We start from the raw sequence: 23,741 nt of genomic DNA, 5'->3' as shown, positions 1-23,741 counted from the left end.
CAATACTCATGAAAAGTTTAAACAGAGATATATATATTTGGATGGACAAAGAGGATGAGAGCGCCACTGGAGCGTTCATAGGAACTCCACAGAGTCCGTAACTACCGGGCTTGTCGTGTGCGTCAGTTTGTGCTCCCAACTTGAAAAGGACCTGCGTGGGGAGAGTAGCGGTAAGTGAGCAGAGAGCCACACAAAACATCTGCGTTAGGACAGGTAGCCTACCTGTGGAGGACAGGAGAAGATGAACGGAGGAGCCAGATGCTGAAACCCATCGGAAACCTCTAAAAGGGGGCTGTCACGTTTTCTTTCTTTTTTTTTTTTTTTTTCCAACAACTGATGCAAAACTGAAGAAACCGAATCATTTGACTGAAGTCGCACCTAATTATCATCAAACAACAAAAGATTCATTTGAGGGGTGTTTCAAACTTGCCTTTTTTTTTTGTTTTGGTTCAAGAAGAAATTCAATAACAAGAAGTACTTACATGTCCCTTCTTACATATTTGGAATGGACCAACATTTGACACTCATTCAGTGTCTCACACCTGGAACTGGTCTATTGCTGTAGGCACCGTGACCTGCTGAGTCCTGGAAGTACCAACCCTTCCCAATGAAGCAGTTCTGGTGGGCCCGCCTGGCACAGTTCAGCCTGCTTGTTGTGTGGGCCTGCATATGGCTGGTGCAGGGATGCGGGCCAGGTCCTGGGTATGGCATACGTCCCAAGCACAAGAAGCTCAAACCCATGCGATACAAGGAGTTTTCCCCCAACCTCTCTGAAAACAACCTCGGAGCCAGTGGGAGAGCAGAGGGCGAGATCTCACGCAGCCATCCCCGCTTCCTTGAACTCGTCCACAACTTCAATCCGGATATTGTTTTCAAAGATGAGGAGAACACAGGCGCAGACCGCATCATGACTAGGGTGAGACTTATTTGCTCTGGTTTAATAGCCTGAATGGGTCAGTTAACCTCTGTGATACCTGGTTACTGTTATATAAGAACAATAAGGGCAAAAACTGAATGAGAAACAAAATCAGCTGCCTCGGGGATGCTCTGAGTCTCTTTCTGTAAACAATCCTCCACCTGTATGATAAATAAAATAACTTTGCAGGAAGGCGCTGAATGCAGGTTACAGTTTAACCTTCAGTTCAATATGATGCACTAAAATCTAATCATGTGAACTCATTGCTGGCTGAGCGCCACTTTACCTGCCTTTATCCCCCCCCTCAAACACAGGCTATATAAATTCTAAACAGACTCTCTTTTTATTCTAGTGATAAGGAGCTCAGGATGTAATTCAGTGCTACCTCTTAAGAGACTGAGCCCCCCCAACAGGAACCCTTCCTTTTCTTCTTTAACAAAAAACTTCACTTTTGGAAATAGATGTATTCATATGAGAAGCTCTTAACACCTTTGTGGCCCGGTGAATATAAAACCTGCAGAACATTTGATAAAACAAAAAACATGTGTAGTGACATACAGTCTAATATGACTGTGTTCTGGATGCAGCAGTCCTCTGTGCTTGTTCAGGATATAAATCTGTGTTCCTTTTGCTTCCCAGAGTGATTGTATGTGATAGAAATCTGTGATTGTGTATGTGTGCCCTCCTGGTACCCAGTTTGAGTGTGGTTATGTGTGCATGTGCCCCCTTTTTTAGCCAAGATGTGAAAGACACTCTTTGTGTGTCATTTGGAGACTCAGAAGGGTCGCCTATACAAAATTCCCGCCTGCTGAAGTAATGGCACCGTTGGAAAAGCGACTATTGTAGTTGTGACAATGAAACGCCTCTCTTCAATGGCATTGCAAGAGAAATGTACCCAGTTTGTTTTCTGTCCCTCACTCTTTCTCACTCTTGCTGTCACATTCCCATGTCCGTGCCCATACATTCTTCCCCTCTGCCCTCCTCTTTCGTCCCAGCCTCACCCCTCTTCTGCACCGCTTTCTTCTCACCCAACTCCTGCCCACACTCTCATCTTTTTCTGCCTCTCCCTTCCTCCCTTGGCAGTATTCTGTTTCTTGAGCAAGCAACTAGATAAAAAGTTTGTACAGTTAACTTTAAGCCACAAAACCGGCTACTTCACAAGTCACAAGCGAATATGCATTACAAGAGATGGTGATGAGTGCATCACCTCAGATGCTGTCGTCATCATAGTTTTTCAGGCTGCTGCCTTGCGACAGTGCTGACACAGTCTGTAACATTATGGCCCACGGGGGTGTTAAGAGTCACTGTGCACATATTTGATCAAATGTCTCAGGGGTGAAAGTGAGAAACACAAGCCTGGAACAGTCTGGAAAGGCAGAGAATGGCCTTGATTATTCTGTCACCCTGTTGAAAAGGCCAAAGAATGTGCCAAACTGGCTACAGTAGATTTTTTCTTGCATTCCGATTGTTTGAACAAGGTTGGGTTTGAGATGGCCTTTAGTCGGGTAGAGGAGGAATTGTGTGGTGATGCCAGCTGACAAACAATCATAACCTGGGAGCGAGACAGTTTTGAAGTGATGGAATTGTTTTCCTGCCAAGTAGTACAGAGATCAGTCCGTGCAATCAAAAGCTGAACATGGCGTCCCATGCAGTTCCATCGCTGCTGTTACTGAGTAATTAAACGTGTCACTTACACCAGAATTTTTCTCACAAACTCTACCTTACTGCAGACAAATGAACTAAAATTCAAGATATCATATTAGATTAACAGAGAACCTAAGAGAAATGTTCCCTCTTAGATGGAATTACAAACACTTTATTTATCTCAGAGGTAAATTTTCATTTAAAAGTTTACATATACAAAAAAACCCAGCAACCCAATACCTCATTTACTACTGTAAATCAGTGATTTGAAGAAATGACAGAAACTCAAATATGCCTCAGTACATCTTTATATTTTCTATTATTGTTCTTGCATTAATAACTTTGTTCAATAACTTTATTGTGTGTGTTTGCCATAGCAATGATTTCACTCAACTACCTAAATTGATTAATAATGTGCCATTCAGTTTTTAACAATAAAAAAGTAATCTTCTCTCATAAAATAAATAAGGGTATTTTGCAAGTATAAAATCTATGGTCAAAAACCAAATAGTGAGATACCAGAATTTATACTTGATTTTAATATATACATATATATCTTCCAAAAGATATGACTGCATGCACAAGTATAAGAGTTCACTCTTCTAAATTGATAAATGAGCATTTCAGGACTGATGTATGTACTGATAGTAACATATTTCTGATAATCTCACTTTGTCCAATACACCAGCCTGCAAACCAGTTAAATGCTCCACTGTGAACCCTTTCCATCTGTCTTATTCTATTCTAGCGATGTAAGGACTGTTTGAACAGGTTGGCCATTGCAGTGATGAACGAGTGGCCGGGAGTACGCTTGCGTGTGACAGAAGCCTGGGATGAAGATGGCAACCACCCTAAAGGGTCTCTGCACTACGAAGGTCGGGCTGTGGATATAACAACTGATGACAAGGAAACAAAGAAATATGGCCTCCTAGCCCAGCTAGCAGTGGAGGCAGGTTTTGACTGGGTTCACTATGAAACCAGACATCGCATCCATTGCTCAGTAAAATCTGGTAAATTTAATCAGTGAGTTTTTATAGAGAATTACACTGTCAAATTATATTTCTTATTTGGGCTTTTTCTTCTGATCCTTCAACAGATAACTCTGTTACCGTGGAGAGAGGTGGCTGTTTTCCAGGCTGGGCCCTGGTAACCGTTGCTGGAGGGAGGCAGAAGACTATGTCATCACTAACTCCAGGTGACAGGATCATGGCTTTGTCTGAAACAGGCCAGGTCGTGTACAGCCAAGTATTCTTGTTTCTGCACCAGGAAGAAGAAAGCTGGTCTACTTTTCTGCTTCTGGAGACGGAACATGGCAATACATTGTCACTTACTCCGGATCATTTGGTTTTTTTAACCTCCCACTGCAGAAATGACATCAGTGAGTACCAGGCTCAGTTTGCTAGCAGAGCCAAAACAGGAGATTGTGTCCTCATCAGTACAGCAGGGGGTCAGGCACGGCCATCTAAAATTATCTCAGTTTCAGTAGCAGAGAGTGAGGGAGTGTACGCCCCCTTGACAGAAGCTGGAACTTTGTTTGTTGATGGGGTACTTGCCTCTAGCTATGCAGTGGTGGAGAGCCACAGACTTGCACACTGGGCATTTGGACCTCTGCGACTTTTCTACTCATTGCACCAGCTATTCTGGGTGGGGAAGGCAAAAGAAGCGTGGACCACTGACTCTCAAAGAGTTCACACTGAGACTGCAGCGCATTGTAGCACTTTGAGCGCAAAGGACAAAGCAGGTATATGTATAAATAATTACATTATATACAAACAAGGCAATTTTAGCAAACCTCTCAGAATGGAAATTCAAAAGAAACACTCATTTCAAGGGTGGATATCAGATGTTCACTGGTATGCGAGGTTATTGTATGGTTTTGCATGCATCTTTTTAGATGCCAACTTATTCCATCCCTAAAAGCATAAAGATACACATAAAACATTTGTTATGTTGCTGTGCTACTGTAATACATCTACAACTACAATTGTAATACATCTACAAGTACAATTAACCCATTTTCCCCCCTGTTTTTTATTTTAATTTTTTTTTAAATAAAAAACCCACTGGAATGTCATTTCTTTTCTTTCTTTCTTTTTTTTTTTTTTGTTTGTTTTTGCTTGGCACTATTGTTTGTATTCTAACTACTGTTGCAATAAACTTTCCAACTCTGAAACTTAAAAAAAAAAAGAAAAAAGAAAAAAACAATCAGTCTAAACAATCAAATAAAAAAAAAACAACAACAAACAGTTTTATGGTCTCTCTGTACATCTGCCAGTTCTTTTAAAAGTGTAAAAATATATATTATAGAAATGATTCTAATGGAATAGGAGTAAGTTCCCTGAACAACAGAATATTTATTTTTTTACTTTATGAATCATAATATATATAAAAGTTACATTTTATTATAATAGTTCTACTATCTGTATTGTATGCACTGATGTTGTATCTTATAAAACCAATAAAACTGTCTTTTAAGGAGAAAAACTGTTTTTTCCTCATCTCTGGTACAAATTATACCTGTTGGGATCCTTTTACTTTGTGTATAAAATAGACTGGGCATATACAAAAGATCTTTCCAGGGCCTGCAGTTGAGCTCAATGTATGTTGGAATGTGCAGTCTTCATGGAAATCTAGGTGGCGGGGAGGTTAATGAAAAGCCCAGATGTACTTAATATTCCTCATGCTGTGCCACCAGTTTAACACCATCACAGACCCTTGTCACCTCAGCAATATAAGTAGACAAAGTTTTATGTATGTACTGTCAGCTTGAGACAGATGTTGTGTCTTTTCACAACACTTAGTATTTTAATTTTAATTTCCATCCTATTTATGCTACAAGAATTATGATACACGTGAACTGGAAATAACTGCTACAAATGTCACTGTTATTATGAACGACCTATTTTAAATATATAAACATATATTAATTCTGTCATTTAAGGTTTAAGGCCTGATTCAGAAATAGTATGGGGTTAGACAGCCCCCTTGTGGTGGAATTAACAACATATATATGGATTCTATATCAAACTCTAAATTCCCTTACATGTCTATCTATCCATTTCCAGTCCCTGGTGCAAGGCTGTGAATGGAATAACTGCTTATTGCATGAAAAACAAGGCAGGGTATTTTCCATGCCACAGGATCTCTCAGGATGATCTGATGTGGAGGAAGATGAGGCTGTGTTTGGATCCATGACTGAGCTGCAGGGTGACAGAGTGGAGGTGTGGGAGAGGGTGTGTGGTGTGTGGCAGTTTTAACCCCCTTTAACTTGAAAATTTTCTTTTTTTTTTGGCCGCAGAAGGTTTTCTTTTTTATGTTTAGGAGCTTTTTCAGGTCACTGGTGATCCAGGGGATTTTATTGGGAAAGCATATCACTTTGCTTGTTGGTACAATACTGTACACACAGAAGCTGCATCTTCAGATCCATTAGACCAGGTTTTAATACTATGTGGGATAAACATAAAATAAAATAAAATAAAATAAAATAAAATAAAATAAAATAAAATAAAATAAAATAAAATAAAATAAAATAAAATTAAATTAAATTAAATAAAATAAAATAAGAGTAATACTACTTCTAGTTTATGTTCTGTTGTAAACATCTGTGAAGGTATTCCAGGGGATTATCCTTGAAACACAGGAGCCAGATGGGAAAGCACTGGCTTCTCTGACTGTCCAATAGGAGCAGTCGGGTGCACTAATACCACCCTCTATTTACATTCATCAGCCAATCAGTCATCATCTTTTAACCAGTCTCAGTCCCCCCACAAAATCTAATCCAATTTTCCTAAAGCTGAATGGGGAGAAAACTAATCCAGACAGTGGGACCAGTAATAACCTATTTTCAAAATGAAAACACGCTCACACCACTTTCATAGAAACTAAAACTTTGGCTGAATGACTGAGGTTTCCTTTTCATTCTGCTTTAAATGAAACCTTTCGTTACAGACTGCAAGTGAACATGTGCTGAAGCACTACTGATTTTTATTCATTTTGTTTGTTTATTTTGTATGTTTCTCTGAATGTAGGCGATAAATTATGGAGTGTTCGAATGTGGAAAAAAAACAAAACATTTTATTGGATTTTTTTGCAATGATAAAGTTAATTTTCCACAGGATCAGCATTTTCAGATTGACACATACTACTGTTGAATCCACATGACTGAAATGTAAATGGCTGCGATCAACCATTCAGTTACTGTATTTCCTAAAGCAGGAAGGCTGACGTATGACTTGTTTGTCTATTTGTTAGGATTACTGAGAAATTGCGGGGTATAACTTAGAAATCCCTTTACTTGTGATTTTGGACCAGATGTTGCTATGGATTTCTCTTTTTTTAAATGGAAAACCTTGAGTAAGTATGAATAACATTACTGGTTAAATTCAAACTTCAAATCAATATTAAAATACATGGGTACATTAATCATAGTATTTGTTACAGAGTACAGAGTAATGGTGCCCATAACATAACCACAAAATGTAGTTCAATATCCAAGTCAGAGGACTCTTTTTCATGTTTACCTAAGTTCATATAACTCACAGTCATTTCTCGTATCTGCATAGTTTAGATGCCTCTGTATATGATGTACCACAGTGACTTCACAGTGCAGTCAATGATGATCACCTTCTTGTTGCACAATCCACTGCAGTTGCTCATCAATAGGTAATAAAGTTGACTAATATAGTGAGTTTAAACAAAGGCTCTTTTCTCCTCTACAGTTACTTCAATGTACAGTTAAGTGCTCCTCTGTTAGGCATGTCTGGAGCTGATGTGGATTAACCTGTGACCTTATCACAAAAGGACAGGCTGTTACCCAGCCTCATTTTCTGTAAATTCACAGGATCATCTCAACGACATTAGAGCTTTAATGCATGTACAGCCTCAGGCCCTTGGACTTTTCAGTGAGGGCTCATGGACGAATGGCATGGGAAGGCTGATGTCTTATGGGTCAGTTGCAGAACCAAGAAGTATGAAAGCATACAAAAGCCTTTTGATGGGCATTTGTGAGAAACCTTATTGGCTGTTATGCCAGATTTACTTGGATTTAAAGATGTATGTATACAGCATTTCAGTGTAGTTCTCTAAAGTTTACATCAACTTCTCCTTCACGGGTCATTCATACTTCTGTGATTTTCACATGGTGATAACGCTGCAAACAGATGAAGAAGGCCTATAACTTTGCTCGTTCCCATCACTATCTGTGACCTTACTGGCCTTATCTGATTTACATTAAACATCACTTTAAAAAGAAAAATCAGAAAAAAGTAAGAACATTTTGCTCAAACTCTTTAGCAGAAAATCAATGTTGCAAATTACTACAGGGTGGATTCATATAATTTAAGGCCTGTAAATATTTAATTATTTCCCATATCGTTAGTTAATCTGATCATAAATATTAAAGTAGGCTATAGTACCAAAAATGTGGTCACAAATTATATAATGAGTTCTCTCAAAATTGCCATCAGTTATTGGAATGCCTCCTTTTGGTCAGTGGAATCGATGAAAACATGAGTAACACTAAATCAACTAACCATTGTGTATCTGGTCTGATTGCGGAGAAATTAAAATATTTAACTATAATGTGCACGACATAAATGTTATGTATTATTTACCAAATCAATTTGAACCAAGAAATAATTAACTTAAAAAAAATATCAACTCGTTGTTTATCGTTTTAAAAATATCTAAACCATTCATCAGCAATTATGTCAGTGCAGTTCTGGTGTTACAACCATAACAATCTAATGAAAAATGGCTTCCCGAGATCCGAAAATCTAATGACCTAATATCTAATATCCACCATATTTCAGTGGCCGTGTTTCTTAGATTAAAATCTAATATAGAGTACTAAATGGTTAGCGCAACACAATGCTGTTCGATGATAAGCTTTAGTTGTAACGCAATGTTTAATATTGAAAGTGTTTTTTTCTTGTTCGTTTGCATGAATTATTTTTTTTGACGTAGTTGTTTATTACCTAGCACAGCTAGCAGCGGTTAGCCACTTAGCGGAACAGTCGTTTGGGGACGCAACGCAGTTTACCGAAGTGAAGAAGAGATGCTGCTGACCCATACAAGGGTACCCATACAAAGTTGAGCTGCAATTTTTGATTGATGGAAGTCTGCAGTCGACTGAAAAGCATAGAAAAATATATTTTCTGCCGTGTCAACAAAGTTCAGGGCTGGAGTTTCCGGGTACACAATTTAGTGCAAAGTTGCTTTGACGACCTAGCGAGCGAGATTCCAGAACAGAGAAGCGCTGGCTAATGCTAGCCTTGTAGCTAAATTTACAAGCAAAGAGTAACTGCATGAACCCGGGGAACATTCTGCGGGACAGGCCGAAGATTTGTTGTTGGGTTTAACACTTCCCTGGCAGTATACGACCACTCGACACAACGCTCCAATCGTTGGTTAGCAAGGTAACCACAGCGTTATCCATCTGGTGGAACAACTAGCGAAGCCAGCCTTCCGCCGACGTGCACTTCCCCCACTCTTACAGCAGCCGGCTAGCCGCAGCGTTAGTCCGGTATATAAAATGAAGCGACCATCAGCATTTTTGGAAGCTGTGTGGCTCTTTGGATTTTGCTGATGCATGAGGAGACAATATTGTTTTTGTAAGGTGAGCTATTTCAGTTGTGACCTTTTACAACTTCTTGCAACATAAAGACACCAGCCCTGACCTTAGACCGGGTGTTAGCTCTGCTTTCGGTAGCATTTAGCCGCTTGCTTGCCTGGACCAGGTGGTACTATCTAATTGCTGGAGAGCTAGCTATGTCACCTGGGTTCTCATGTTGGGTTCTGCTACGCTTGTAATATCTGTCTTTCATTGCATTATCAAGCTACCTGACGTATTTGAAATACATGCTCTACTGCATCATATTATTTCATTTGGTATAATCTCTTCTGTTGACTTTGTTGCAATGTTACCGTGTTAGTTGTTTGCTTTTCAGTAGCAGATTGTCGCCAGTGAAATGGATATGGCTATTTGCTGGATGAAACCAGCCCTTTGAAGTCGATGTTTACATGGAGAAATAGTGCTTACCGCTGTAATTATACAATTATAAAATCCCAGTATTCTTAATAATAGTACTACAACACGTCACGTCGACTTCTGATCAACACCACAAACCGAAAATGAACATGATCATTGTGAAACTGAAATACTAACTGGGATGTTGAGAGTTAGCCATCGTGCCATTACTTTTGCTCTGTACAGTTGGAAATTAAGAATATAAGCATGTTTGGTGTATACAGCAACTGTAGTGTGAATTCATTGTTTTAGAACTTGGTTTTGAGGTCAACTTGTTGAGAAAAAAAGTGCATTTGAAGTGAGTCTGTCTCTTGAGTGTTATTTTTTATTATAACAGAGAGGAAATGTTGAACATTGATCAACAGATTTTGCCCAGCAGCTAATCTGAATTTTGTCTTTTTGTGCAATTTGCCTGATAATGTTAGTTGTTCAAATTGTGCAGTCCTGGGCAGTGTTTGAAGTAGGATGTAGAACTTTTGGATACAGCATCAGTTATTGAATGGATGCTACGATGTCTTTGTGTTTTCGGGATTGGTTAGTGTTGTAGTAAGCCCGTATCTGTTCTTTGTTTGTATTTTGATCATTGTACTTTTGGTTCTCAAAGCAGCTCTTTAGTTCTGTTTACTGCCTCCTTCTGGTTTTAATCGTGCAGTTTTATGGTCTTGTCATTTTGTTTTGTTTGTTGTTTTCAGAAACCGGATAACCTTTTTTCTTCACACCACGTTGCCCTTTCCCCTCTTCAGATTTCCTGCATGCATTGTAGACATGTTCTTTTATTTAGTTTAAAAAAAAAAAAAATTAAATTAATTGTATTATAGCAGCATAGTCGCATGATTTCATGTGATATGATCTGGATCAATTGGGATGCTGTGACCGATTGCTGTTTTGCATGTAATTGCTTATTCCTAGCCAGTGATCCCTTTTTTTTTCCTTTTTTTTTTTAGATGACTTTTACTTTCTCGTGTAAATGTAGTTGTTTCATTTCCCCATTTTAGAATGACAGTATTTACTGCTTTAATGTAAACTTTACTTCTGAATTCCTCACGTGTGTGTAACGCTGTAGGGACTACCAACCTGCAGACTGGAATCTACTCACATTTACCTTTCATAGAATCTAAAAGGAAAACGCTGCAAAGTGTGTGTGGAAAACATTTGCTCACAGGAAGTTTTTAAAGTGTGCTGACACAATAATTGTTTTGCAACCCTTCAAAAGCAGACAATCATTTTGAATCTGTATTTTGAAAGCAATCGTTGTGTTAATGGTGTCTTGCGTAAAATCCAGACAACATACGATCACTGATCGGTCTTTCCTTTTATCCTTAACAAGGATTCACGATGAAATCCAGTTGAGACCATAATGTACCATATGCGCCTAGCGAATTTAAACCTACCGAGGCTTTTAAAATATCTACTGTTAAATTGCCTTAAATGATAGTCAAGAAAAGCCTTCCTCTTACTATCCATTACGTGGATGTTATCGAGTAAGCCGTTTGACAGCATTTTTTAATGGCGTGAATCCCACAGCGGAACCTTGTTATGAGCGACGAGGTTCTGCACGACATTAGCGCCGCTGCAACAGGAAGTTCTACATACGGAAGTTGTATTTTCTTTGTGTATCTCGATTTGTGGTTGTTTTATTTAGTAAAACTCCATTTTAGTTGCATCATTTCGTGCTTTTTGACCATAGGACCTTACTTGACCTAGATTATGTATTGCTTGGTAAATAAGTTAAATCGTTAAAACAATTTCTTATCGATCTGTCGGACGTAACCTTCGCGCTATTTTCATGAGTTTGCGTGAAGCTCAGTTGCACTGGTCCAAACGTTGTCAGATTAAGATGGAATACGAAATAAAGTAAATATGTAGCGATTTTATTTAAATAACTGCATTGTTTGAGTTAAGATTTATGTTTTAAGTGCTTCTGGGATTAATGGGGAAGTTGTGTAATGTGTTCTGCCATAGCAATGTTTATTTTTTTTTAATGATAAATGATCGAGAGGTAATTATATGTTTAAGATAGAAAAGTACTCTTCTTTCCCTCTGAAATAATGTGAATACCACTCTTCTGTTCATCTTTAATATCAGTCATATAAATATTTTTCTCCACTCCCTTTTATAATTAACTGATATTGTCATTGAAAATACAGATAATTAATTTAATATTTGTTGTCCGTGACTTTAGCAAAGCAATTAACAGTCACAAATGTGTCTTCATATTAAAATGGCTCATGAACTTGCCCACCTATGAAAGACATCAATAACTTAATTCTATGCATGTCTTTCATTTTTAGATCTCTGTCATAGAGGTCAAAATCAGTACGGGGAATGGACGAGCAGAAATCAAACTGCGAAGAGAATGACTCTGAACCAACAGGTAATATATTTCTTGTGTCCTTTGTGCGGTTCTTTTGGGGTGGAAGAAAAAAAAAACAGTTTATTTGTAAGGTTTACATATTTCATTTTAACTTTAGGTTATAATGCTTAAGATAAGGGAGTTTTGGTCTGGTCATTTTTTGGATTAAAAAAGAAAATTGTGAATTTTTTTTTTCTATACATGCTAGCTGATGACAGTGCCATTGTAAAGCAGCGTGCTTCCTCTGAGGAGGAGTCCAAAGCCTCTCCTGCTGCCGAGGATGAGTCTCACGTTAATACAACCTCCTCCAGCAAATCTCCGTAAGTTAAAAGTTAAAGTGACAATATCTTTACTGACAGAGAATACTAAATATTGATAGGCTCTGCTTTGACTAGAATTTGGACCATCTTTCTTTTGTAATGGAACAGAGAAAGTTTTCGTGCCTGTGTGCTTTGCAACTGTGTGGAGCGGAGCTTGCATGGACAGCGGGAACTGAGACACTTTGGGCCATTTTCTGAGCGGCCAACCCTCAAGCCATCAGCTTCCCCACTGCCACAGCCCGGAAATGATGACCTGTCTTCCATTGGATTTTCTGACTCTTCTTGTCTGCCACCTCTCTTTGACGACTCAGGTTAAGCTTGAAACATGTTGCTATAATTTTGAATAGTAGGTTAGCATGATAATTCTTTCTACAAATTAATAATTGTTTATATCTAATTGATGCTTGTCCACATTATATGTAATTGAAATTTTGTTAGATATTATACTGTTGTTTGACTTTGCAATTAACAGGGGGTTGTTGGGTTCACTACTGGTGCGCTGTGTGGTCAGAGGGTGTGAGGCAGGCTGAGGATGAAGAGCTGCAGAATGTGGATAAGGCCATTATCTCAGGGACACAACGGGTAAGTGTTTAGTCCACTGACTTGGATTTAATGATGTTGATTGATCATAAAGACATTTGAAGATGTTTCTTTCATACAGATGAACTTTTGTTTGCTACTATTTGTTTAGCTTTGCGAATACTGCAAAAGGCTGGGTGCAACTATACGCTGCCACGCAGAGGGCTGCTTGCGCTTCTACCACTTCCCATGCTCAGCAGCCAGTGGATCTTTCCAGTCCATGAAGCAGTTAGTCCTTCTCTGTCCAGAGCACATAGAAAAGGCAAAAGAGTTGGGTAAGAGAACCAGTTGCTTTTGCCAAACTTGTGTTATTATGATTTGTGATAGACATGTTACAAAGAAGTCTAAAGTCCTCAAGTAAATTTCTTGCTGTTTTGTTTACAGCTGGCGAGGAGGCTTGGTGTGCAGTGTGTGATTCAGCAGGAGAGCTCACAGATTTGCTTTTTTGCACGGGCTGTGGCCTGCATTATCATGCAGCTTGTCTGGAAATAGGTGCCACACCTATTCAGCGGGCAGGATGGCAGTGTCCAGACTGTAAAGTGTGCCAGACCTGCAGGTGAGTTAATTTTCTTTAAATTGTATTCTTACCTGAAACTTTAGTTGAGTTTTTAATGTTATTCATAATATTTGCATTACTGTTAAAGAAGCATCAATTTTTTTTTCTTTTTTGTTCATTATTTTCTTAGACAACCAGGGGAAGACTCCAAAATGTTGGTATGTGATGCTTGTGATAAGGGATACCACACCTTCTGTCTTGAGCCAGCCATGGATTCTCTTCCTTCAGACCCTTGGAAATGCAGAGTAAGACACTTGTATTTATCTCCTCAGTTCATAGAGAGCCCCTTTAGAAACATAGCCTTGAGTAGCATTCTTACTTTTTACTACATTTAAAAATGTTCTTTTATCAACGTGTAACTGATTTATTATTTTTTTTAAATTGCTATCGTTGATGAGTAAGATTAATGTTTATTCTCATAATCATTATCATGTCAGAGGTGTCGCGTATGTATGGAGTGTGGTGTCCGTGGACTGGTGCTGTCTGGTTCAGCCCAGTGGTTTGAGAACTACACTGTGTGTGAGGGATGTCAGCATCACCGTAGCACAGTGTGCTGTGTGTGCAGCAAGGCTGCCAACCCATCTGCTGGTCTTCAGTGCTGCATCAACTGTCACAGGTTAGTTTAATGCAGAAAAGAGGTTGCTGTGATGTTCAGCGGAGTCTTAATATGATACTATATTTGTTGATGATCATTTCATTCCCTTAGATGGATACATAGTGAGTGTGCTTCAGTGGGGGAACTTCCAGAATCCAAGATTATCTGCCTACTTTGCAAAGAAGAGCAGCAGCCTCCTGTTAAAACACACATAATGGAGATGCAGACCAGTGAAGAGATGACAATCCAAATGGATGCTGACATGGTCACAGAAAAGCAGGCAGATATATCAGAGGTGACAAAAGGGGACAAGGGCACATCTGAGACAGATCGAGCTGGAGATGAACCTGAAACAGAGACTCCTATGGACTTGGGTATGTTGAACTGCACACAGCATACAGCTAAGCTTACTACACTACATTGTCCTGTATATTTTAGGAACAGTATAAAATTGTGTCTGAATGAGTAAAAAGGTGTTTGATATCTTTTGTTTTAGGGATGGAGTCTGTAGTCACTCAGACAGCTGATGTTGAGAAGATGACAAAGGAAGGCGAACCACAGCCAGCAACCAAAGGATTCATTTGTGAAGTCCCAGCTGCTTCACATGTGTCCACAGGTGAGCTCAGAGCACATTGGAAACTTGTATATAAGATAACCACATGGAAGTTCTTCGCGCAACTAAGGATGGAAACATAATTTTTGCTATACTTCTAATCACATTTTCTGTAATCTCACGTAGTGTGTGCAACATCAGAAAAGGAGGGCCCTTGTCTTTCTGCTGATGAAGAGTCTATAGAAGAAGCAGTCACCCAAATCACTAAGGGCATCATTTCCCAGGACATCACAGCAAAATCACAGTCAGGCAACAAATCTGTGAAAGAACTTACACCTTTGCTCCCTAAAGTCCTGGAAAACATGAAGATGGAGACAGAGGAAGATGTCCAGGAAGCAGTTGAAAAAGAACTATCACAAGAGTCATCAAAGAGTGGATCTGAGAAGATCATTTCAGAACCACTGAGGAAGGATTCACACAAGCTACTATCTTCTTCTATGTCTATGAACAAAACAGGGTCTTTGTCCATGGAAAAGCAGGAGATTGAGGGTCCTGACATGGATCCTCAGTCTCCTACCATTTTTCTATCAGCTGACACACAAGAGACCCTCTCTGTTGTGGACATGGAAGGGAGGTTGTTTCCTCATTCTGAAGAGGAAGAGGAAGAAGAGGATGACGAGCCATTAAAAGGCCATACTGTGGACATAAAACAGAAACTGCAAGAGATTAAGTCCGAATTGCTTCTGGATGAAACATCCAACATGAGCCATGAAGATGAGAGCAGCAGTGGGTTCTTGGGCTCTCCAGGAGAACCTGATCCTCAACTCTCCATGGAGCTCGGTCTTGTGCCTGCTGGTCGCTCACACCCGGACAGCTTGCTCACTGAGACTGATGATTCTCTTCCTTTTGAACCGCTTAGAAGTGACAGAGAAAAGGCAAAGCGTAGAGGATCTCCTGGCCGCTCGAGGGTCAAACAGGTTGGGACACTGTGCAGTGTTCATACCTTAATGCAGAAAAAATACTTGGTTTTGATTTTAAGCATGTCAGCATAACACTACATTGAAAATCTTCCGTGTCATGTAGGGACGAAGCAGTAGTTTTCCTGGGAAGCGCAGACCTCGAGGTGGTGGTGGTAGTGGTGGTGGAGGAGGAAGAGGGCGTGGTGGGAGGTCACGTCTTAAAGCTATGGCCTCCTGCATTGATGCTTTCTTGGTGAGATTTAGGCACAATTAAGATTTTTGTTTGTTGTATGACGCATGGTAAATTTACAGAATGTTGTGATATTCAATCATTTCCATTCATTAAGTCATACTATTACATGTCTGCGAATAACTGTTGCCCCTTCACAGCTAAGCATGACATCAGACACTGGACTAAGTAAAGAGGACGACGATGAGGAAGATGACACCATGCAGAACACAGTGGTTCTTTTCTCAAATACTGATAAATTTGTCCTGCTCCAGGTACAGGTTTTTTTTTTTTTTTTATCAATTTTATTTTAGCTTGTGTCCATTTGCTGTTCTCTCAGTGTAATTCAGATTGTTTTTTTATTTTTTTTATGTAACTCTCATTTTCTCTCCTGTTTCAGGATATGTGTGTTGTGTGTGGTAGTTTTGGAAAAGGTATGGAGGGACAATTGCTCGCTTGTGCTCAGTGTGCCCAGTGTTACCATCCTTACTGTGTAAACAGTAAGGTAAGAACAATTTTAAGCTTTGATTATCTTTTTAAGACTGTATTCTATAAAAGCTGGTGGATAAAATTGGATATTTTTGCAGATCACCAAGACAATGCTTCGTAAGGGCTGGCGATGTCTGGAATGTATTGTGTGTGAAGTCTGTGGAAAGGCCTCAGACCCATCTCGTCTGCTGCTGTGTGATGACTGTGATGTCAGTTATCATACCTACTGCTTAGATCCACCACTGCACACTGTACCAAAGGGTGGTTGGAAGTGCAAATGGTAAAAAAAAAACAAAAAACAAAAAAAAAAACCCAACCTCTAAGTGTACATAACTTTATTCAGCCTTGTTTCTTTGAGTTGAACCAAATGGAAATGAATATGTGTAAATTTGCATATTATGTAAAACACTGAACCACTGGTATCTCAGCTCTGCATAAGCAATTCAGAGGCCTGTAGATCAGTCTCTTGTCTTTGCAAAAGGAAAAGAAAAATTATGTATGACTCATCTGCATATCATTGCTTCACACATAAGAAATGGCTCTCCTTTTTTGTCCAGGTGTGTGTGTTGTGTCCAGTGTGGTTCCAACTCACCGGGTTTTCACTGCGAGTGGCAGAATAACTACACTCACTGTGGCCCTTGTGCAAGCCTTGTAACCTGTCCGGTATGCCGAGAGAACTTCATGGAAGAGGAGCTGCTGCTGCAGTGTCAGTACTGCGATCGGTGGGTGCTGGTTATCTAAACTACACATGCACACATCAGACACAAACTGAGGATGTCTTGAGACTGCAGCTAATGATGACAAGCAGGGAATGGATTATTTATGCATTTTTTTTCCACATTATAAATAATTCAATAACATCTTTGATTTGTTGAAGTATGCATTGCTATTTTTTATGTGTGCGTCTGCAGATGGGTCCATGCTGTCTGTGAGAGTCTGTACACAGAGGATGAGGTAGAGCAAGCTTCTGATGAGGGCTTTGCATGCACATCCTGCACACCATATGTCCCAAAACCTGTGGGTAAGTCTGAATGACAGTATTCAACAATCAAAGATTAAAGCCTCCAGCTATTTTTGTATTAATAGAAAACCTTTGCCTTCTTTCACTGCTTTTTGTCTTTCATTCACAGTAGAGTCCGCCATTATGGCTTCAATAAAGATCAAAGAGCCAGGTTTGTGGATTTTGCTTACTAGTATCTGTTATCACCAGAACATTATGTAGTTTTTTTTTTTAGTTTTTTTTTTTTTTTTAAGTTACACAGATTTGGAACTATTCCTTTGCAGAACCACAGTTCTACCGGTTGGAAGGTGTGTGGCTGACAGAGTCGGGCATGTCCCTGCTTCGGAGCATCTCCATGTCTCCTTTGCACAAGAGGCGTCAGCGACGCTCCCGTCTCGGCACTCTGTGCAGTGAAGGTCCGGATGGAATGGATTTGAGGGAAGTCGAAGGAGAAGGGGAGGAAGGAAAAGGTTGGCTGTTTATTCTCATTCATCAGTGAATGAAACATTTTCTGTTTGTATTGGACTTTTTGAATGTTTTCTGTATAACTAGGCTGTGGGGAACCAATGGAATGTGAATCCAAAATGGGGCAACCAGGAAGCCCTGACAGGGAAGGTGGTGAGAGGGAAGCAGGAGCAGAGGGAGGTGCTGAAGGCATGGCTGATTGCGAGGGTCTTAAAGGGGGAGGAGAGGATATGGATGATAGCAAAAAAAGGAAGCGGAAACCTTACAGGCCTGGTAATACTCCCAGACTGTCAAAATTTATCAGAGCTTACAAGATTTTTTTCATGTAATTATAAAATACTGACATGTATGTAATTTACCATTTGTGTTAGGGATTGGAGGCTTCATGGTGCGACAAAGGAAGTGTCACACACGGATGAAAAAAGAATTCTTTGCGCAGCTGGCTGGAGAAACCACATTAGATGGTCAGCCGATAGAGCGAACAATTGAAGAAGGTTGACAACAACTGTCACTGTGTCTTTAAGCTGAAAATTTGGTCATTGTTTTACTTGTCACAACATCTACTACATCTAAAAAAATATGCAGTAATTGTTGGTTTAACGTCTTGAACATGCTTGCATGTATAAAAATTTAATGATATATTCCATATTAATCTCATAAACATGTGTAACTGAATTTTATGCCCATGTTTGTGTAGGACCCCACCCTGACACAGATAACATAATGGATCCTAAACCAGTGGAGGGTGAGGAACAGGCCAAAAAACGCCGGGGTCGAAAGAAGAGCAAACTTGAGGACATGTTTCCAGCATATCTCCAGGTTTAAATTCTTTTAATGTCTAAGAAAACTGTTTTTTATATCTTAAACAATATCCAGTGCTGTTGTATTCATCCAAACACTTTGATTCCCTGCAGGAGGCATTCTTTGGCAAGACACTAATTGACATGAGTAAGAAAGCTGTAATGATAACTCCAGTGCAGAGGCCAGGTTCTTGCTTGGTTCGACCTTCATTACCAGCACCAACAGGGGCCAAAACTACTACCCCAGAGAGTAAGACCTAATTTAAACAGTGACAGTCAGCAAGTTTTTGTGAAACTGGAGGCAAAAAAGGTCAGTACAGTGACTTTTGTGCTTTTCTTATTAGCTGAGGCCAAGGATTCAGTGGGGGACAGTAATTTTCCTCTCAAGCAAGAAGGGGCTGAGGCCCCCCAGGCTCAGGGAGACAGTGCAGGTGAGTGTGTGGATTCTAAAGCCACCAATTTATCATAATCCTCAAGGTATTTCCAGGTTTACTGAAATCTTTTACAATTGTAGGAATTCCGACACCATCTGTATCTGTAAAAGACCAGGTGTCAACTGATCCTCTTGATTCTGATGCAGAAAAAAGTGAAGGTAATTTCTTCAGAGTACCTTTGCGTGTACAAGTATGCACACAAACCTGGAAAAGTTAAAAGTATTCAACATTTTGTCTTTTATGCTCTTGTCTTTTATTGACAGGTCTTCCACAAGGAGTGGAGAATCAGGATTCTGAGCAGTTCTTTAGGAAAGTTCTTGGAGTGCCAGATGGTTCATCATTGGGGGGCATGAAGCCCATCATGGAGGGCAATAAAGGAGAACTAAATTGCAGCGCTCTGCCTCAGAGAGCTGTCATCTCAGGTATGTACAACAAATGCCTGAAGATAGTTCTTTAGATAACTTAAAGCTGGGGTAGGTAATGTTGGGGGACTAGCAAGATTTGAAAGTAGCCCCCTGTCTTGGCTCCTCCCCCTCTGGTTTTGCTCCTTGTGTAATCCGAGGCTTTTTTTCTTACCTCCCCCAAGGAGGTTATGTTTTTACCAGCGTTTTTCTGTTTGTGTTCAAGATAACTAAAAATGTTTTTGACAGTTTTAAATTAATTTTTCAGGAGTTGTTGAAAATGTGAAAAAGAAAAACTGGTTTAATTCAAGTTGTGATCCAGATCACCTTTTGGATTCAAAAACTTTTTAAAGACCTTGGTGGTTTGCGCTCTCCGAGTGCTTTTCTAGTTAGTAGCTTTTTCCACCAACGATTTTCTCTTTCTCGACTGTTTAGCGAGAGGAGCCAAATAAACCGAGGAAATCTTTCCAGCATTTTTTTTCCAGCCATGTTTGCCTTCCAAGTTTCTTCTTCACTTCCTTGTATATTCATCCCAGCATTTTTATATGCAGGGTGTGGCTATCAGGTATGCGCTGCGGGAGGGGGAGGAGGGGAGCCGGGAGAAGAAGCCTACGAAATATAAGAAATGAACAACTTCAGTTTTGGTACTAGCATTGGGATTAGTCAGAGTTTTTACAGATTTACAGTAAACTGAGGGGGTCTAACTATATTTCATATTGGTTATGATTATAAAATGTACAGACTACTATCAGGATGAGGAGCCACTTCACCCAGAGTAAATAAAAATGTTGCTGAGCAAGATTACCTATCCCAGCTTTAACCTTATTTAAAGAATACATGTTAACAAGGTTTTAAACTATTATTGTTATAATAAGAGGTCTTTGATTAAAAATTTGCTATATTTCTTTGATTTTGAAGTAAGTACATCAGTAAAGTTTTAAAACTACACTCTTGCAGGGTCCCTGCCCTCAGCTGGAATGATAGATGCTTTTCCTGGCCTCTCTCAATCACCCTTCTTTGACATGCGGTAGGTCCAATGCTAAACTGGTTATTGCAACTTATTCAACAACAACAATTTATATGCTAAAGCTATGACTTTTTAAAAAAATCTAATGTAGACAGTTATCTTTGATGTAGACACGTGGGCTCTTCTGTGTACAAGTATCTTATACAACATGTGATATACAGGGACAGAGGAGGACTCTTCAGTCCAGAGGGGGGTGAGGAAAGTCCATGGGCCACTCCTTCCACCCCAGCAACCCCTTCCTCCCCACCTACTCCTACAGAGGCAGAAGGTGATGGATTGTCCTACAACCAGCGCAGTCTTCAGCGCTGGGAAAAAGATGAGGAGCTGGGAGAGCTCTCAACCATTTCCCCTGTTCTTTATGCCAATACAAACTTCCCTAATCTTAAACAGGATTACCCAGGTTAGTGCAGAAGAAATGCTATACCAGCACATACAGTGTATTAGATCTAACTGACGTCATTTCAAGGGGAGGTTTTTGTTTCTTTTTCTGGAGTGTTTGCTTAACGTTTCGTCCTTCACAGACTGGGCAAGTCGCTGTAAACAGATCATGAAGATCTGGAGGAAGGTGTCTGCCACAGACAAGGTTCCATATCTGGTAAGTTCTTTGGTATAAAGTTTTTTTGGTATAGCTATTTTATTTATTTTAATTTTTTTTAAAAAGAGAGACTGATGTCACAGCATGATTTAGAAAATGCCTCTTTACTTATCTGTCTTCATTCATACTATTGCTGGTTACATGTTCTCCTAATTCACTCACATGCAAAAAAGACTACACAGAAATACTGTAAGAAAAATATGACATTTTCTTTCTTACTCAAATTTTTAGAGCCAATGAAGAAAAATTAAGTCAGCACAAAGCTTCAAACAACTAAGTTAAAGACCAGTAACAAAGCCAGGAATCTGGGACTAGTTTTAGATTTAGACCTGTAATTAATACTTAAAGAACATATTGAGGACTAAAGGATTGGTGTTTCAGCACAATTTAAAAAAAATATGTCCATGCATTTGTCATAACTAGATTAAACTACTGAAACGTTACTTTTAAAATTACAGGTCTCCCTAAAAAAAAAAAAATAAAAAAAAATCCATTGGACAGCTGCAGTTAGTACCAAACGCTGCTGCTTGAGTCCTCAGTCAGACCAAGAAAGTAGGTCATATAACTCCAGTCTTTAGATCTTTACACTGGCTTCTTTTTTGTCAGAGAATTGACTTCAAACTCTTGCTGTTAGTTTAATAAGTCACTAAATGATTTAGGGCCAGGATGCATTCAGGATCTCCTGATTTGTTACAAATCAACCAGATAACCCAGTAATCAGGTTCCAGTCTACTTTCTGATGCCACAGTCAGAACTGAACATGGAGGGGACACGTTTAATTTTTTTTTCTCCTCTCATGTGGAACAATCTCAAATGAAACTGCTGTTCTGCTGAAACAATCAGCAGTTTTAAACCAAGTTTAAACACTGTTTCTTTTTAAGACTTATTTACATCTCTACAATTATCATAAAAAAACCGTCATATACATCATATTTTATAAGTGAGTTGAGGAAAACAATTGCATCAGAAAAAGACTAAGACAAACCAAACCCATCTGACTGTCTCATCACACACAGTGAACATACAAAAAAGAACAAAAGCCAGCAACCACAAGTACATTTAACTTATATTATTAAAGATTTGACCAAGGACAGGTATAGACATTTAGAGTTCCATTTTATACTAGGTAAATTGTTCACATAAGTTACTTGAGGATCCCAGGTAGGGCTGGGCAATATGACAATATATATAGTTTGGATGATAGAAAATGTCTGTTGTTTTATATGAGGTTGTTTACATCACAATAAGGTGGTTTACTGCAGTATTTTACGTCAAGATGCGCTTTACAATATGCGCGCTGCAAGAAATAAACAAACACTGAGAGAGACTCATTTCAGAGCAGGGTAATTCACTAAAAGATGACCAGCCAACCCAAACTGATGAGCTAGTTCCTAAAAGAGGGGAAATTTCTGTCACATGGATGCGGTTTGGACATAAAAAGACCGACTTGGAACCGACAACAGACTAGTTCACAGTCCCAACAACGGACTCCGACACAACTCATTTTATCACCTGTGAGAGTCAACAAGCAAACACCGCAAAACCAGCATCAGGTGGTGGCAAAAGCGCTAACAATAAACTTAGAATTATCTTTTACTTTAATTATCTTTGAATTATCTTGTACATGAAATGTGCGAAACAAACTTGCCTTGACAACTCATTAAAATCCCAAGGTAAACATAAAAATTTGTGGTGTTTAATTTTTTTACTGTAGCAAAAAGCCAAAGATAACCGAGCAGCTCAGAGGATCAACAAGGCACAGAAGGTAAGTTACAACACTGTCCCATACAGATCAATTTAAGACTTGAGTTTATCATTCTGAATATTTTAATGTTTCCTCTTTTTTGTCCCTTTTAACAGCAGGCAGAGAGTCAGGTGTGCAGGCCAATCAAAACGGAGCCAGGCCGTGCAAAGGGAGAACGGCCGAGTTTACACCTTCAGATTCCACCACATTCCTCAACGTCAGTTTCCTCCCAACCGAGTTCTGCAGAGAGCCCATTTCACTTTCCCCCGGATTCTGGATCATCCTCTGTCTTCTTCTCAGATGGACCTATAAAAACCCCATTATCAGCTGAAATAAGGACAGATCCCTTGGCTAAACTTCCCCCTCAATCACCCCATTCTCACTCACATCCAACCACGCCCTTCTCTCATGCTGGGGCCAGTCCTTTACAGGCCTCTTCCTCAGGTTTTTCTGCTTCCGGCCCACAGGGTCCTCCTCAGGGAAGGCCAGCCAGTCTTGGCCCTTTTGACATGCAACCAGGAACTCCTGGAACCCCCAGACGGGCTCAGCAGGTTGACCCCTACTTCAGATCACAACTGCAGCATCCACAGGGTCATGTACCACAATCGCAGCAAGGCTTTCAGGAGTCCCTGGGACCTCCTGAAAGGCCCCTTTCAAGAGGTCCTGGGCTTGGGGAGTCGACAATCTTTTCACCATCCCACAGTACCCACTATGGAGACTCTTTCAGATCGGGAATGGGACGGTCAGAATACGGTTCGTCCCCCTCACCCTCTGCTCTTGCCTCCTCGCCTGCAAGTACAGGGCAGTACAGGGCTGATATGAGTGCACCTTCTCCACGTTCTGCTTCTGTTGGAAGACCTGAACTTTCCACGGGCTCTCCAGCTGGGATGCTGGAGGCTGGGGATGGTTTATTCAAGGCTCCAATGACACCACGAATGCACCAGGGGGAGAGTGGGGCAGTACATCATGCAGCCTCCCCTAGCCATCCTTCTGATAACTACAGGCAGTCTCCCTCTCACAGTTTTTCTGATTCTCATGCCTATCCACCACTCACT

The 23,741-nt window shown here is 39.9% G+C and overlaps 2 protein-coding genes across 2 annotated transcripts in view; both read left to right on the top strand.

Moving 5' to 3' along the window:
• On the top strand, positions 1 to 4,829 carry dhh (desert hedgehog signaling molecule). Its single transcript, XM_079239715.1, has 3 exons — positions 1 to 916; positions 3,309 to 3,570; positions 3,657 to 4,829. Exons 1-3 carry the CDS (start codon positions 608 to 610, stop codon positions 4,475 to 4,477), a joined length of 1,392 nt encoding a protein of 463 aa, XP_079095841.1. The 5' UTR covers positions 1 to 607; the 3' UTR covers positions 4,478 to 4,829.
• Positions 4,830 to 8,708: 3,879 nt separating this feature from the next.
• kmt2d (lysine (K)-specific methyltransferase 2D) overlaps positions 8,709 to 23,741 on the top strand; it is a 33,732-nt gene continuing 18,699 nt past the window's right edge. The window contains exons 1-32 of the mRNA XM_079239646.1: positions 8,709 to 9,176; positions 11,879 to 11,961; positions 12,149 to 12,260; positions 12,369 to 12,571; positions 12,733 to 12,842; positions 12,952 to 13,114; positions 13,224 to 13,395; positions 13,526 to 13,640; positions 13,833 to 14,011; positions 14,102 to 14,364; positions 14,487 to 14,606; positions 14,730 to 15,520; positions 15,627 to 15,755; positions 15,893 to 16,006; positions 16,132 to 16,236; positions 16,319 to 16,500; positions 16,778 to 16,942; positions 17,132 to 17,241; positions 17,351 to 17,392; positions 17,505 to 17,690; positions 17,773 to 17,958; positions 18,057 to 18,179; positions 18,383 to 18,504; positions 18,600 to 18,735; positions 18,830 to 18,916; positions 19,000 to 19,077; positions 19,183 to 19,341; positions 20,278 to 20,347; positions 20,509 to 20,747; positions 20,869 to 20,942; positions 22,657 to 22,707; positions 22,803 to 23,741. The exon at positions 22,803 to 23,741 is cut by the window's right edge and continues 690 nt beyond it. Of these exons, the coding sequence (XP_079095772.1) occupies positions 11,913 to 11,961; positions 12,149 to 12,260; positions 12,369 to 12,571; positions 12,733 to 12,842; positions 12,952 to 13,114; positions 13,224 to 13,395; positions 13,526 to 13,640; positions 13,833 to 14,011; positions 14,102 to 14,364; positions 14,487 to 14,606; positions 14,730 to 15,520; positions 15,627 to 15,755; positions 15,893 to 16,006; positions 16,132 to 16,236; positions 16,319 to 16,500; positions 16,778 to 16,942; positions 17,132 to 17,241; positions 17,351 to 17,392; positions 17,505 to 17,690; positions 17,773 to 17,958; positions 18,057 to 18,179; positions 18,383 to 18,504; positions 18,600 to 18,735; positions 18,830 to 18,916; positions 19,000 to 19,077; positions 19,183 to 19,341; positions 20,278 to 20,347; positions 20,509 to 20,747; positions 20,869 to 20,942; positions 22,657 to 22,707; positions 22,803 to 23,741 (5,574 nt within the window). The 5' untranslated portion in view covers positions 8,709 to 9,176; positions 11,879 to 11,912. The remainder of the gene's footprint in view (positions 9,177 to 11,878; positions 11,962 to 12,148; positions 12,261 to 12,368; positions 12,572 to 12,732; positions 12,843 to 12,951; positions 13,115 to 13,223; positions 13,396 to 13,525; positions 13,641 to 13,832; positions 14,012 to 14,101; positions 14,365 to 14,486; positions 14,607 to 14,729; positions 15,521 to 15,626; positions 15,756 to 15,892; positions 16,007 to 16,131; positions 16,237 to 16,318; positions 16,501 to 16,777; positions 16,943 to 17,131; positions 17,242 to 17,350; positions 17,393 to 17,504; positions 17,691 to 17,772; positions 17,959 to 18,056; positions 18,180 to 18,382; positions 18,505 to 18,599; positions 18,736 to 18,829; positions 18,917 to 18,999; positions 19,078 to 19,182; positions 19,342 to 20,277; positions 20,348 to 20,508; positions 20,748 to 20,868; positions 20,943 to 22,656; positions 22,708 to 22,802) is intronic.

The sequence above is a fragment of the Telmatherina bonti genome, assembly GCF_933228915.1.
Source record: "Telmatherina bonti genome assembly, chromosome: 4".
NCBI classification, from domain to species: domain Eukaryota; kingdom Metazoa; phylum Chordata; class Actinopteri; order Atheriniformes; family Telmatherinidae; genus Telmatherina; species Telmatherina bonti.
This window is presented reverse-complemented; position numbering and strand designations above follow the sequence as displayed.

What these genes read in the sequence shown, in the direction of transcription:
- dhh (XM_079239715.1), top strand. Translation starts at nt 608, where the DNA reads ATGAAGCAGTTCTGGTGGGCCCGCCTGGCACAGTTCAGCCTGCTTGTT. An exon ending in CAGACCGCATCATGACTAGG is followed by an intron (nt 917 to 3,308) that starts GTGAGACTTATT and finishes ATTCTATTCTAG; the next exon opens with CGATGTAAGGACTGTTTGAA. An exon ending in CCATTGCTCAGTAAAATCTG is followed by an intron (nt 3,571 to 3,656) that starts GTAAATTTAATC and finishes ATCCTTCAACAG; the next exon opens with ATAACTCTGTTACCGTGGAG.